We start from the raw sequence: 15,758 nt of genomic DNA, 5'->3' as shown, positions 1-15,758 counted from the left end.
CCCTCTGCACCCCTACTTCCTGCAGCACCCTCTGCACCCCTACTTCCTGCAGCACCCTCTGCACCCCTACTTCCTGCAGCACCCTCTGCATCCCTACTTCCTGCAGCACCCTCGGCACCCCTACATCCTGCAGCACCCTCGGCACCCCTACATCCTGCAGCACCCTCTGCACCCCTACATCCTGCAGCACCCTCTGCACCCCTACATCCTGCAGCACCCTCTGCACCCCTACATCCTGCAGCACCCTCTGCACCCCTACTTCCTGCAGCACCCTCTGCACCCCTACTTCCTGCAGCACCCTCGGCACCCCTACATCCTGCAGCACCCTCTGCACCCCTACATCCTGCAGCACCCTCTGCACCCCTACTTCCTGCAGCACCCTCTGCACCCCTACTTCCTGCAGCACCCTCGGCACCCCTACATCCTGCAGCACCCTCGGCACCCCTACTTCCTGCAGCCATGTTGTAGGTATTTTCCAACGGCTATGGAAACCGATGGTGAAGAACAGGGCACTTTGTTCCACCTGGTCCTGTGGTCACAAAACTAAAGCTCTGCAGTGGAATTACTCACAGAAACCCCATAAGACAACTATCAATTGATGTCAGTGGTGGCTGGTGGGGCGGTGATACGACTCATTTTAATGGCTGGTATGGAATAAATGCAATGGTATCAAACACATGGAAACCTTTCCATCTATTCAATTGCAGGCATTACAATGAGCCCGTCCTTCTATATCTCTGACCACCAGCCTCCTCTGATCGAGGACGTTCACATGTCAGAGATGAACTCCATTATACTGATTTCTTGAGCACCGTTACCTTGAAATCTCCACATGATGAAGAGCTGTTATAGATGTGCGCTACAAAATTTCCATGGCGTCTTGATGTACTGTACAGTATACTCTGAGTGTACAAAACATCAACACCTGCTCTTTCCATGACAGACTGACCGGGTGAATCTAGTGGAATGCTATGATCTCTTACTGATGTCACTTGTTAAATCCACTTCAGATGAAAGGGGAGGAGACAGGATTTTTAAGCCTTGAGACAATTGAGACATGGATTGTGTATGAGTGCCATTCAGAGGGTGAATGGGCAAGAAAAAATATTTAAGTGCCTTTGAATGGTATGGTAGTAGGTTCCAGGCGCACTGGTTTGAGTCATGAACTGCAACACCACTGGGTATTCCATGCTCAACAGTTTCCTAAGTGTATCAAGAATGGTCCACCACGCCTCCCGAGTTGCGCAGCTGCCTAAGACACTGCATTGCAGTGTTGCAGCGTCACTACAGCCTGGGGTTTGATGCCGGCTGCTTTACTTGGCTCACGCACTCTAGCGACTCCTTGTGGTGGGCTCGGCGCCTGCAAGCTGATTTCGGGCGTCAGTTGAACAGTGTTTCCTCTGACACATTGGTGCGGCTGGCTTCCGGGTTAAGATAGCGGCTGTTAAAGAAGTGTGGCTTGGCGGGTCATGTACCCCCTGTTCCCCTTAGTAACGTTACTTTACCCCTACCCCCTTAGTAACGTTACTTTACCCCTACTCCCTTAGTAACGTTACTTTACCCCTACTCCCTTAGTAACGTTACTTTACCCCTACCCCCTTAGTAACGCTACTTTACCCCTACCCCCTTAGTAACGCTACTTTACCCCTACCCCCTTAGTAACGCTACTTTACCCCTACCCCCTTAGTAACGCTACTTTACCCCTACCCCCTTAGTAACGCTACTTTACCCCTACCCCCTTAGTAACGCTACTTTACCCCTACCCCCTTAGTAACGCTACTTTACCCCTACCCCCTTAGTAACGCTACTTTACCCCTACCCCCTTAGTAACGCTACTTTACCCCACCCCTACCCCCTTAGTAACGTTACTTTACCCCTACCCCCTTAGTAACGCTACTTTACCCCTACCCCCTTAGTAACGCTACTTTACCCCTACCCCCTTAGTAACGCTACTTTACCCCCTTAGTAACGCTACTTTACCGGTACCCCCTTAGTAACGCTACTTTACCCCCTTAGTAACGTTACTTGACCTCTACCCCCTCTTCCCCTTAGTAACATGCCCTATCATACCCTGGCCGGCTGTCTCTCCATTCTGCCTTTATTAGGAGACGGTGACAGCCAAGCAGGTAGGCAGCCAGCCAAGCAGGCAGGGAGGCAGGCTCTGGCCCAAGATGTGTGTCTAGAGTAGCATTGTTCTGCTGCTCTGAGCTGAGCCTGTCCAGGACAGCTCCACACAGCCAGCCAGAGGACCATCCTACTCCTTCAGAATGTTTACTCTGGTATCCGAAGGAGAACCACGTTCCTGCTCTCTCTCTGGCTTGCATCACTGGAGCTGACATTTTGGGGGCTGTCGGGGCAGGATTCTCCCTGGTCTTATATGGTACAGATCAGTGGAGGACTGAGTGGTGGAGAGGAGAGACTCTCTGTGGAGTTCTGTGGAGCATCAACAGAGAGAGGACAGGCTTTCGGAGCAGAGGGGGGGGTGATATGTTCATGGAAGCTGCTGTTCTTCAAATGTGCTTCTCCATGATGGATGATTCAGCATTGTCACACACACACACAACCACAACCACAGCGTAATGACAATCTGACTAAGTTCATACTGACCATATGTCTTTAAGTATTGCACAAAGATACATAATATTGCATTCCTTAGACACGTACACAGCTTAGCATTTGTGCAACAAGTCCTTCTAAGTGCTACAGACAGAATGTGAAACATGCAGGCGGCTGTCTGGCTGACGGCTGTCTTAAACTAGCCCGACATTAACACCAACTAGGCCTAGACCAGTCAATACTGTCATCTGACCATGGTTCTTTAGGGTTACACTGACTGACCCTGTCTCTCATTTAGCACCGCATCAGTTTACATAACAAGGAGAATACTATCAATAATATTGTTCCTAACTTTTACAACCCTTTTGAGACCTACAAAGGTTACATTTTATTGTGAATGTGCAATAACGAGCTCCTAGCCAACTCATGAGGCAGCATGTGAGCATGATCAGCTGTCATCTAAGTTCGAACACTATTATAAACATCGACACTAGTAAAGAAAATACCTTTGTCCCTGTGTAATGTTTACGATTAAATTTTAAAAATCTATACAATTTTTTTAATTAACTAGGCAAGTCAGTTAAGAACAACTTCTTTACAATGACGTCTTATGGTACACTGTTCTGTTCAGAGAGAGGGTGGTGGGGAGCAGAGCACAAGACCATGTGGGTTAATTAGACAATATGGATGAGATGTGAGATCAGACTGAACAGCTGTGGTTTATGAGGTGAATGTCCGGGTATGGTCTGGAGACGCAGTCAGTGGCTGTAGTGTGGGGCTAATCCTGTAGATAACCACACACTGCGGATACGGCTGGGGCCAGAAATCCCTGTATTTCTGACACTTTTTTTCCCCTTGAGGCCCCAACACCGGACCCCCCCCCCCCCTTAAGGCCCCCCACTAGCCAAATAATGATGGTTTTGCATAAAAGCACCCAATTTAGTTTGTCCCTGCTGGCCCTAGCTTTAGGCCTGAAAACCCACTTAACCTGGCCATACCCACACTATTCATGTGCTGTTCACACACCAGCCTGTCCCAACACGCGTATCCTTGTTTATTTTGGTAACTAAGCAGCGTTGTGGTCTGGTGAGACGACACACAGCCTATGCTAGAGGTTACATTCAACCACTTATTTTTAAGGAGCCCCCCGTGTGCATTGGCACTGACGTCTGTTTTGAAATTGTACATTTTGTGTGGGAGGCTGTTGCGGACATCCAGGCAGAGGTGCTTTATGGAGGAAGGATCGTGTTTGTCGCTGAGTGGGAGGAAGAGCACACACACAGACTCCCGCCGTCAAGCAGCCAATCAGCTAACACTTTGCCTTATTAGGGATGTCTACTGGGGGTGGAGGGGGGGGGGGATGGGCGAGGCGTGAGGTGTGTGTTAAATGGTTACTCTGACTGTTCATTGGGAAGGCCAGTTAAACGTTATTTCATGTTTTTAGTGTTCACTGTGTAAAGTAGTGTTCTGCAGTGAGTCTCCATTAACTCTCCTGGTGTGGACAACAGTAGACTAGGTCTAATTTGCCTGGAATCCACACTGGTCTGCTGTTAATCCCTGCTGATTATGGAACCTAGGCTGTACTCCAAATAGCACTCTATTCCCTACATAGTGCACTACTTTTGACCAGGGACCGTAGGGTGCCATTTGGTTTTCTACTCAGTGTTGATCTTCTTAATTCACTATGTTTCCAAAGCAGTTAGATTCTGGGGTGTTGACTACTAGCACTATAATGGACACACACACACATGGGTAGCAGCACCAAACAGGAGGACTACAACCCACATGTCATCATAGGGCCCTGGTCAAAGTAGTGCACTATAAAGGGAATAGGGTGTCATTTGGGATGTAGTTTGTCATTATGACACCACTGTGGGAGGGAACTTAGCTGTCCCCATAGGAGAACCCTTTTTGGTTCCAGGAATAACTTTTTTTTTTTTGTGTGTATGTTAGACTTCCTGTATTAACATGTGATAACGCTGATAACACCCAACAGTGCATCAGCAAACATGATGCTCCTAAAGAACAGTATTCCTGTTTGATAGTAGTGCAGAGTTTGTGCCCAGTAATGTAACTCATTAACATATCATTCATCAAGAGGAATCTTCTCTTGCTCTCTTCTCTCTCTCTGTTCTTTCTCTCTGCTCTCTCTCTCTGCTCTCTCTCTCTCTCTGTTCTTTCTCTCTCTGCTCTCTCTCTCTGTTCTTTCTCTCTCTGCTCTCTCTCTTGAATTCACAGTTAACATTACACAAAGTTCCAAAAGCATAAAGACATTTCAAATGTCATATGTCTATATACACTGCATTTGGAAAGTATTCAGACCCCTTCACTTTTTGCATGTTATGTTACAGCTTTATTCTAAAATAGATGAGGAAAAATATATAATTTAATCAATCTACAAATTAATGACCGCACATTTATTAAAAATAAAATGCAGAAATACCTTATTTACATAAGTATTCACACCATGTGATATGAGACTCTAAATTAAGCTCAGGTGCATCCTATTTCCATTAAGTGGCCAGACGGAAGCCACTCCTCAGTAAAAGGCACATAACAGCCTGCTTGGAGTTGGCCAAAAGGCACCTAAAAGACTCTGACCATTAGAAACAAGATGCTCTGGTCTAATGAAACCAAGATTGAACTCTTCAGCCTGAATGCCAAGCGTCATGTCTAGAGGAAACCTGGCACCATCCCTATGGTGAAGCATGGTGGTGCCAGCATCATGCTGTGGGGATGTTTTTCTGCGGCAGGGACTGGGAGACTAGTCAGGATCGAGGGAAATATGAACGGAGCAAAGTACAGAGATCCTTGATGAAAACCTGCTCAGGACCTCAGACTGAGGTGAAGGTCCACCTTCCAACAGGACAACGACCCTAAGCACACACCCAAGACAACGCAGGAGTGGCTTCGGGACAAGTCTCTGAATGTTCTTGAGTGGCCCAGCCAGAGCCCGGACTTGAACCCGATCGAACATCTCTGGAGAGACCTGAAAATAGCTGTGCTGCGACGCTCCCCATCCAACCTGACGGAGTTTGAGAGGATCTGCAGAGAAGAATGGGAGAAACTCTCCAAATATAGGTGTTCCCAGCTTGTAGCATTAAACCCAAGAAGACTCAAGCCTGTAATCGCTGTCAAAGGTGCTTCAACAATGTACTGAGTAAAGGGTCTGAATACTAATGTAAATGTGATATTTCAGTTTTATTTTTTATACATTTGCAAACATTTCTATAAACCGGTTTTTGCTCTGTCATTATGGGATATTGTGTGTAGATTAAGGGGGGGAAAACAATTGAATCCATTTTAGAATAAGGCTGTTGCGTATCAAAATGTGGGAAAAGCCAAGGGGTCTGAACTTTCCAGGTTGTAATGATGTGCAAATAGGTACAGTAAAAAAGGAAAATAAACATAAATACAACCCATATTTACTATGGTGTTTGTTCTTCACTGGTTGCCCTTGTGACAACAGGTCACAAATCTTGCTGCTGTGATGGCACACTGTGGTATTTCACCCAATAGATATGGGAATTTAACATTTTTGTAGGTTTGTGTAATTGGAGGGAAATATATCTGTAATATGGTCATACATTGGGCAGGAGGTTGGGAAGTGCAGCTCAGTTTCCACCTCATTTTGTGGGCAGTGTGCACAGCCTGTCTTCTCAAGAGCCAGGTCTGCCTACGATGGCCTCTCTCAATAGCAAGGCTATGCTCACTGAGTCTGTACATAGTCAAAGCTTTCCTTTTAAGTTTGGGTCAGTCACAGTGGTCAGGTATTCTGCTACTGTGTACTCTCTGTTTAGGGCCAAGTAGCATTCTAGTTTGCTCAGTTTTTTTGTTGTTAATTACTTGACACATTGGAAATAATGACCTTTTTTGTTTTCTCATGATTTGGTTGGTTCTTATTGTGTTGCTGTCCTGGGGCTCTGTGAGGTCTGCTTAAGGGACTCTTCTCCAGGTTAATTTCGCTGTAGTTGATGGCTTTGTCATGGGTGGTCTGGGAATCGCTTCCTTTTGGGTGATTTTTAGAATTTAACTGCTCTTTTCTGGATTTGGATAATTAGCAGGTATCAGCTTAATTCTGCTCTGCATTATTTGGTGTTTTACATTGTACACTGAGAATATTTTTGCAGAATCTCCATTTGGTGTTTTTCCCCCATTCAGTGAATTGTTGGTTGGTAAGCAGACCCCAGACCTCACAACCATAAAGGGCAATGGGTTCTTCAACTGATTCAAGTATTTTTTGCCAGATCCTAATTGGTATGTTGAATTTGATGTTCCTTTTGATGGCATAAAGGCCCTTCTTGCCTTGTGTCTCAGATCGTTCACAGCTTTGTGGAAGTTACCCGTGGCGCTGATGTTTAGGCCGAGGTATGTGTCGTTTTTTTGGTGCTCTAGGGCAACGGTGTCTTGATGGAATTTGTATTTGTTGTCCTGGCAACGTGACCTTCTTTTGGAACACCATTATTTTTGTCTTTCTGAGATCTACTGTCGGGGCCAAGATCTGACAGAATCTGTGCAGAAAATATAGGTGCTGCTGCAGGCCCTCTGTGGTTGGGGACAGATGCACCAGATCTATCAGACCTCAGGATAAGACCCAGAAGCAGACAGTTTGACATAACAAAAGTTAATTACAAAAACTGGGCAGGCAAACGACAGGTCAAGGGCAGGCAGAGGTGGATAATCCAGGGCAGTGTCACAAGGTACAGAACGGAAGGCTGGGTCATGGCAGGCAGAATGGTCAAAACCAGGAAAACTAGAGAGTAAAACAGGAGTACGGGAAAAAATGCTGGTAGGCTTGACGAGACAAGACGAACTGGCAACAGACAAACCTGAAATCACAGGTATAAATGCACAGGGGAAAATGGGCAACACCTGGAAGGGGGTGGAGACGAGCACAAGACCGGTGAAACCTTTCAGGGTGTGACATTAACTCGTTTTTAACAAATTAGTTTTGGCAAGTCGGTTAGGACATCTACTTTGTGCATGACACAAGTAATTTTTCCAACAATTGTTTACAGACAGATTAATTCACTGTATCACAATTCCAGTGGGTCAGAAGTTTACAAGCTTCTTCTAATTGACATCATTTGAGTCAATTGGAGGTGTACCTGTGGATGTATTTCAAGGCCTACCTTCAAACTCAGTGCCTCTTTGCTTGACATGGGAAAATCAGAAGAAATCAGCCAAGACCTCAGAAAAAAATTGTAGACCTCCACAAGTCTGGTTCATCCTTGGGAGCAATTTCCAAACACCTGAAGGTACCACATTCATCTGTACAAACAAAAGTACGCAAGTTTAAACACCATGAGATCATGCAGCTGTCATACAGCTCAGGAAGGAGATTCGTTCTGTCTCCTAGAGATGAATGTACTTTGGTGTGGAAAGTGCAAATCAATACCAGAACAACAGCAAAGGACCTTGTGAAGATGCTGGAGGAAACGGGTACAAAAGTATCTATATCCACAGTAAAACAAGTCCTATATCGACAACCTGAAAGGCCGCTCAGCAAGGAAGAAGCCACTGCTCCAAAACCGCCATTAAAAAAGCCAGACTAAGGTTTGCAGCTGCACATGGGGACAAAGACAGTACTTTTTGGAGAAATGTCCTCTGGTCTGATGAAACAAAAATAGAACTATTTGGCCATAATGACCATCGTTATGCTTGGATGAAAAAGGGGGAGGCTTACAAGTTGAAGAACACCATCCCAACCGGGAAGCACTGGGGTGGCAGCATCATGTTTTGGGGGTGCTTTGCTGCACGAGGGACTGGTGCACTTCACAAAATAGATGAAAATTATGAGGAAGGAAAATCATGTAGATATATTGATGCAAATCTCAAGACTTCAATCAGGAAGTTAAAGCTTGGTCGCAAATGCTGCATCCCTTTCTCACCCCACAAAGAAATGTGTTTTTTGCCAATTTTTACCCCGCACCTGTTTGCGTACATGAATTTTATTATGTCGTATGTTTTTCCCCAACACCACTTTCCATCAATTTATATAGCAGACCCTTATGCCGAATTGGAAATCAACTAAGCATGAGAAGACTTTGCCTTTTTTGGTTTGTTTGTCAATTAGGGTGTGCAGGGTGAATATGTGGTCTGTCGTCAAATTGGCTTTTTACCAAATTGCCGTACATTTGCTCAGTACGTGGTGGATTGGGGGGATCAGTCCTTGGTTTCAAATATTGGGGAAGATGCCAGAGCTAAGGATCATGTTAAAGAGTTTGTGTATAGCCATTTGGAATTTGTGGTCTGTATATTTAATTGAGGATACCGTCAACACCACAGGCCTTTTTGGGTTGTAGGGTTTGTATTTTGTCCTGTAGTTCATTCAATGTAATTGGAGAATCCAGTGGGTCTTTAATACTTGATTCTAATATTTGTATTTGATCATGTATATGTTTTTTCTGTTTTTTCTTTGTTATAGGGACAAAAAAGATTGGAGAAGTGGTTTTCCATCTCCCTTTTTTAGACATTTTGTTTAGAGTTTTCCAATAAGTGGTTAGATTTGATTGATTTCTCAATTACATTGAGCTGATTGCTGATGTGCTGTTACTTCTTTTTCCATAGAACATTTCTGTATTGTTTTAGTGATTCAACATAGTGAAGGCGTCGGCTCAGGTTTTCTGGGTCTCTGTTTTTAGTCAGATAGAAATTCAGAAGGGTTTCATTCTTCATCAAACCATTTGTCATTGTTTTTAATTTTCTTAGGTTGTCTGCTTGGCATTTTTAGATTTGATAGGAAAGCTGAGGTCAAATATATAGTTTAGGCTTTCTACTGCCAAGTTTACACCTTAACTTCTCACTGTAATAGTCATCTAAAATGGATTGAAATTGATGTTGCCTAATTGTTTTTTGGTAGGTTTCCACACTACATTCCTTCCATCTATAGCATTTCTTAATATTATTCAGTTCCTTTAGCTTTGATGCCTCATGATTTGAGTATTTCTCTGTTTGGGTAGGGCTGTGATCTGATAAGAGTTAGTGGGCTGACTGAATGCTCTGAGAGACTCTAGGTTGAGTGATAAATTAATCTACAGTATTACTGCCAGGAGATGAGCTTACCAACCACAGGAGTCCCCTCGAGGCCTACCATTGACTATGTACAGACTCAGCCTGCGACAGAACTGCAGGAGTTGTGACCCTTTTGTTGTTGTTTTGTCATATTTGTGTCTGAGGGAGGGAATACTGTCACCTCCAGGTAGGTGTTTGTCCCCCCCGTGTGCTGAAGGTTTCAGGTTCTTGTCCAGTTCTGGCATTTAGGTCGCCACAGACTAGTACATGTCTCTGGGCCTGGAAATGATTGATTTTCCCCTCCAGGGTGGAGAAGCTGTCTTCATTAAAGTATAGGGATTCTAGTGGGGGGATATAGGTAACACACAGGGGTACATTTCTCTCTGTTAAGATAATTAATAATGACATTTCTAGCCATGTAAAATGTTCCTGTTTGGATTAATTTAATAGAGTGAGTTAGGTCTGCTCTATACCAAATGAGAATATCCAATGAGTCTCCTCCCTGTTTCACACCTGGTAGTTTGGTTAATCTGACTACCAGCTCTCTGTAACCTAGAGGGCAAACAGGTCCGTCTCCTGTATACCATGTCTCTTGTAGGATGACCGTGTCTGGGTTCCTGCTCTTAAGGCCAAAGGCAGATGACCTCAGACCTTGTATATTCCAGGATGAGATAGTAAACACTTCGTGTTCCATATTGTAGTGTTTTCGTGTGGTTTAGGACCATTACAGTAGGTGTGAGCAGAGCATGTTGAGCATCTGATACATACATCTCTCTCTCCCTGCTTTTGCTACGCTTTTAGTCATTTAGCAGATGCTCATATCCAGAGCGACTTACAGGCGCAATTAAGGTTAAGTGCCTTGCTCAAGGGCACACCGGCAGCTTTCGGTTACTGGCCCAACGCTCCTAACTGCGAAGATACCTCTTTCTCTCCCTGCTTTCTCAATTCACAGGGATTTATTGGCATGGAAAACATATGTTTACATTGCCAAAGCAAATTAAATAGACAAACAAGGGAAACATTAGTGAACATTACTCTCTCCAAGTGTAGACGTTTCAAATGTTATATTATTGGCGGTGTACAGTGTTGTAATAATGTGAAAATAGTTTAAGTATGAAAGGGGAAAAAAATAAACAGATAAATATAGTTTGTATTTACAATGTTTTTTGTGCTCCTCTGGTTGCCCGTGTCCCATGGCAACGGGCCACACATCTTGCTGCTGTGAATAAACACTGTGGTATTTCACCCAGTAGATATGGGAGTTCGTCAACATTGGATTTGTTTTCAAATTCTTTGTGGGTCTGTGTAATCTGAGGGAAATATGTCTCTCTAATGTGGTCATACATTTGGCAGGAGGTTAGGAAGTGCAGCTCAGTTTCCACCTCCATTTTGTGGGTAGTGTGCATATAGGCAGACCTGGCTCTGGAGAGAAGACCGGGTAGAGCGGCCTTTCTCAATAGCAAGGCTATGCTCACTGAGTCTGTACGTACTCTAGGTTAATCTCTCTGTAGGTAAGGGCTTTGTGATGGATTGTGTGGGCGTCGCTTCCTTTTTAGGTGGTTGAAGCATTAACAGCTCTTCTGGATTTTGATAACTAGCAGGTATAGTCTTTCTCTCCCTGCCATTTCTCTTCTCTCGTCTCTCTGTCTCTCTGTCTCTCTGATGACTTAGACAAGTGGTATTTCGTGTTCATTTAGATTGTGTCTGCACCTCTGTGTGCGGCACTATTGAAACCTTTCCAATGTCTATAACTGTATGTGCAGGAGATTACAAACGGACTTTCTGGTTGGTCACCTGAGGTCACCAGTTAGTCACCTGTCTTTGATTAAAAACACAGAAATAACTATTGATTTTCTGCCTAATTTAAGAAAGCTAAACTTAGATACACTATATACATACTTTTGTATATATGGGAGCCACAGTATGTGGAGCCATTTAAAATTAAAAATTGAGCACACAGCCATTCAATCCCCATAGACAAACATTGGCAGCAGAATCGCCCATACTGAAGAGGTCATAGGATGCCACCTTTCCAACAAGTCAGTTTGTCAAATCTCTGCCCTGCTCTAGCTGCCCCCGGTCAACTGTAAGAGCTGTTGTTGTGAATTGGAACCGTCTAGGAGCAACAACGTCACAGCCTCGAAGTGGTAGGCCACACAAGCTCACAGTATGGGACCACCGAGTGCTGAAGTGCATAGCACGTAAAAATAATCTGTCCTCGGTTGTAACACTTTCTACTGAGTTCCAAACTGCCTCTGGAAGCAACGTCAGCACAATAACTGTTCATAGGGAGCTTCATGAAATGGGTTTCCATGGCCAAGCAGCCCCATACAAGCATAAGATCAGCATGTGGAATGCCAAGCATCTGCTGGAGTGGTGTAAAGCTCACTGCCACTGGACTATGGAGCAGTGGAAACACGTTCTCTGGAGTGATGAATCTGGGTTTGGCGGATGCCAGGAGAACACTACCTGCTTGAATGCATAATGCCAACTGTAAAGTTTGGTGTAGGAGGAATAATGAGCTGGGGCTGTTTTTCATGGTTCGGCCCTTTCCTGTTTCAGCATGACAATGCCCCTGTGCACAAAGTGAGGTCCCTACAGAAATGGTTTGTTGTGATTGGTATGGAAGAACTTGACTGGCCTGCACAGAGCCCTGACCTCAACCACATCAAAACACCTTTGGAATGAATTAGAACACTGACTGCGAGCCAGGCCTACTCTCAGTCCCCGACCTCACTAATGCTTGTGGGTGAATGGAAGCAAGTCCCCACAGCAATGTTCCAACATCTAGTGGAAAGCCTTCCCAGAAGAGTGGAGGCTGTTATAGCAGCAAAGGGGGGGACCAACTCCATTTTAATGCCCATGATTTTGGAATGAGATGTTGGATGAGCAGGTGTCCACATACTTTTGGTCACGTAGTGTATATAGTAGACTCATAGGTTAAAAGTAGTGATCATGTAGTCTGTTTTTGGTTGTTGAGTCAATAAGTCCATGCCCATTGCAAGCGTATCTTTTAAAAAATAAAATTATTTCAGAATAGTGCTGCAAGTTTGCTGTAGTATACGCTTCTGTCCTACATCCCAAATCCCACCCTATTCCCTATATAGTGCACTACTTTTGACCAGAGCCCTATGGATGCACCTCTCTCATCAGTCTTCCTGGCGCCTTCCTCCAATCCCCTTTCAGCGTTTTTATCATCAGGGCTAATTTCTGCCTGTAATCTGATTATGGGCTCTGAGAAGGTTTAGCACCCTGCCTGCAGAGCCTCTCTATCTTTCTCTCATCTCTCCCTCTCTCTCTCCCTCTCTCTCTCCCTCCCTCTCTCTCTCCCTCCCGCTCTCTCTCCCTCTGTCTCCATCTTTGTCTCTCCCTCTATTCTCTCTCTCTCTGTCTACATTGAGCTCCCTGGTTGCGCTCACTCACATACACATAGTGTCTGTCAGACTGCTGCGTGGTCTGAGTTGGAGATCCACTCCCGCTCTGTGCTGTTGCCTGGCTGTGTCTGTTTGTCTGCATCACTACTGCTGTGACTGTCTTTGAGCTTCGTTAGCTGCTGTCACCCGGGACAGGGGGCCTGTCATCCGCGTGTGTGTTCCGTCTGTCTTCAGCCTCCTTACAAGGATGTTCCGGAACCCATGGATCACTAATTATCTCAGCCATGTCAAATACGGTTTCGATGGGCAAGGTAAGGAGGAGGACGAGGACGAGGAGGGGGGTGTTAGCAGTACTGTTTGCACTTATTGTCCACTCATAGGAAGGAATTGTTCTTGTGTTGTGCAGAGAGGTGAGAGATTCCAAGGGCATGCTCTCTTAAGGAGGGGACTAGCTTTTTACTGTGTCGACTGTGTGTGTTAATAATTATTCAGATGTCCATCTGTCCATTTGTGGACTTTGAGTTGCTGTTTCTTTGTTACTTCTCACCTGATTCAAACTGTCCTTGTTTTAAACAGGTGCTTTATCCTTTGTTGTCCATGAATCATTGTATTGCAGCAAATCTTAACACCCCTCTCCTCCACGCACTTCAAAGGCTGTACTGTATGTACAGAGGTAAGATTATAATTTGAGCCAGTTTGCTGCAGCAGGAAATGTGATTTATTATATGGATTATAATTATTGGACATTTTTTTTGTAGGGGTTGATACATTTTGTTGATGGGGCTAATCAAGTCTGACAATTTTTTTGTGTGGAAATTACAAACTTTAGAAGCCTTTCTAAACCTTGAATACATATACTGTCTCAGCAGCAAAAGAGTGATCAAATGAAGATCCTACATCTGTATCAAGCTTCTCAGAGTAGGAGGGCTGATATAGGATCAGTTTGGCCTTTTTTTAGATCAAATTGAGTAAGATTACATTGACAGCGGGTCCCTGATCCTGGATCAGCACTCCTAATCGGAGAAGCCTAATACAAACGGCTCTAGATAAGACTATGGAGGATGACTGAGAGGGTGGTTTGCATGATCTTAGCTGAAGATGACACACTCTCTAGTCTCTCTTGGCTCCTGTGACGCCTGCCTGCGTGTGGACAAGACGAGCACCATTTTAACATGGTCTATTTTTCACTTGATCTTTTCCTCTGTGCATTTATAGAAAATCTCTTTATTCACTGAGCTCACTTTTGACAGTTGCCTACGACAAGCTCAGGAGACCATGTTCTTTTCACTCGGCTGCCCACGAAGGAACCAGACATTGCCATGATGTGGGGCGACTGACATATCTCTTCTTAAAGGCCCAGTGCAGTCAAAAACATGATTTCCATGTCTCAAGGCTTAAAAGTCCTTCTTTAACCTGTCTGCTCCCCTTCATCTACACTGATTGAAGTGGATTTAACAAGTGACATCAATAAAGGATCATATCTTTCACCTGGATTCACCTGGCCAGTTTATGTCATGGAAAGAGCAGGTGTTCCTAATTTTTTGGGGGTTGGAATAATACTGTGACATTGTGAGGATGATAACAATGCCCTTTTAGAGTAAGAGCTGTTTGAAAAGACCGCCTGAAATCCCACCTGTTTTGGTGGGGTGGATGGTATCACTAGGCGGTAAATAAGTTAATAAACCAATAAGAAACAGAGTTACTAACCTCTCTGCCAATCACAGCTAGTTTTCAGTTTTCCCCTCCCCACTCAGACCACTCCCAGACAGTCCTAGCAAAATTCTTGTTTGAGAAATTGATCTTTACTAAGAAGCTATTTTTCACAATTTTTATTGAAAACGATCACAGTAAGGTACTTAATTGTTAACCAGAAATTATTTTAAAACGTCTGCCTTGGACTTAAGACGACCTGACTAACACCCCCAGACCAACTCTAATCGCTCCATCACCACCCATGACAACACCTACACACACACTGCTTTGCTGCACAGTTCATTGCTCTGTCTTGGTCTAGTCTTTATTGTAAAAATTAACGTGTTCTCAATGACTTACCTGGTTAAATAGAGGCTAAATAACCTACAACTACCAACACTCCCACCGTCCGTCCTGGCTGGGCCACCCCTCTTTGTCGTCATCCATTGGCTTATGGGGCCTAAATAACCAATAACCAGAATACAGGTGTATTCTGGGGTAGAGGAGCCTTGCCCAGTAACTTGACCTGCTCCTATACTGGGGAGAAACTTCACTACAGGGTTATATTGCTGCCTGCCTGGAGTAGAGGGACTGTCAACTTTGGACTAGCTTTATTTTTGGATGACAGTGGGAGTTGATAAAAATGCTTATTTAATGAATGCACCTTGGTTGGAGAGCAAGACAGTGTTCCTTTCCTGCTGATTACACTACATGGCACCTGCTCATTGTACATCTCTTTCCAAAATCATGGGCATTAATATGGAGTTGGTCCCCCCCCATTGCTGCTATAACAGCCTCCACTCTTCTGGGAAGGCTTTCCACTAGATGTTGGACCATTGCTGCTATAACAGCCTCCACTCTTCTGGGAAGGCTTTCCACTAGATGTTGGACCATTGCTGCAGAGACTTGCTTTTTTCAGCCACAAGAGTATTAGTGAGGTCAGGTACTGATGTGGGCTCCCGAGTGACGCAGCGGTCTAAGACACTGCATCTGTGCTAGAGGCATCACTACAGACCCTGGTTCGATTCCAGGCAGTATCACAACCGGCCGTGATTGTGCGCTGCCCTATGGGACTCCCAATCGGCCCAGCGTCATCCGGGTTAGGGTTTGGCCGGGGTAGGC

General features: G+C 44.7%; 1 protein-coding gene across 5 annotated transcripts in view; it reads left to right on the top strand.

Moving 5' to 3' along the window:
- Positions 1-15,758, top strand: part of LOC109874775 (supervillin) — a 117,901-nt gene that overhangs the window by 12,798 nt on the left and 89,345 nt on the right. Inside the window, exon 1 of one of the 5 annotated variants that reach the window (XM_031810722.1) lies at positions 13,000-13,255. The exons of the other annotated variants lie outside the window; for them this stretch is intronic. Coding sequence (XP_031666582.1) covers positions 13,192-13,255 — 64 coding nt within the window. The 5' untranslated portion in view covers positions 13,000-13,191. Of the gene's footprint in view, positions 1-12,999; positions 13,256-15,758 lie in introns of those variants that run through there. 5 annotated transcript variants of the gene reach the window in all.

This window comes from Oncorhynchus kisutch, linkage group LG30 (assembly GCF_002021735.2).
Source record: "Oncorhynchus kisutch isolate 150728-3 linkage group LG30, Okis_V2, whole genome shotgun sequence".
NCBI lineage: Eukaryota > Metazoa > Chordata > Actinopteri > Salmoniformes > Salmonidae > Oncorhynchus > Oncorhynchus kisutch.
The sequence above is the reverse complement of the archived record's forward strand: the minus strand, read 5'-3'. Positions and strand labels throughout refer to the sequence as shown.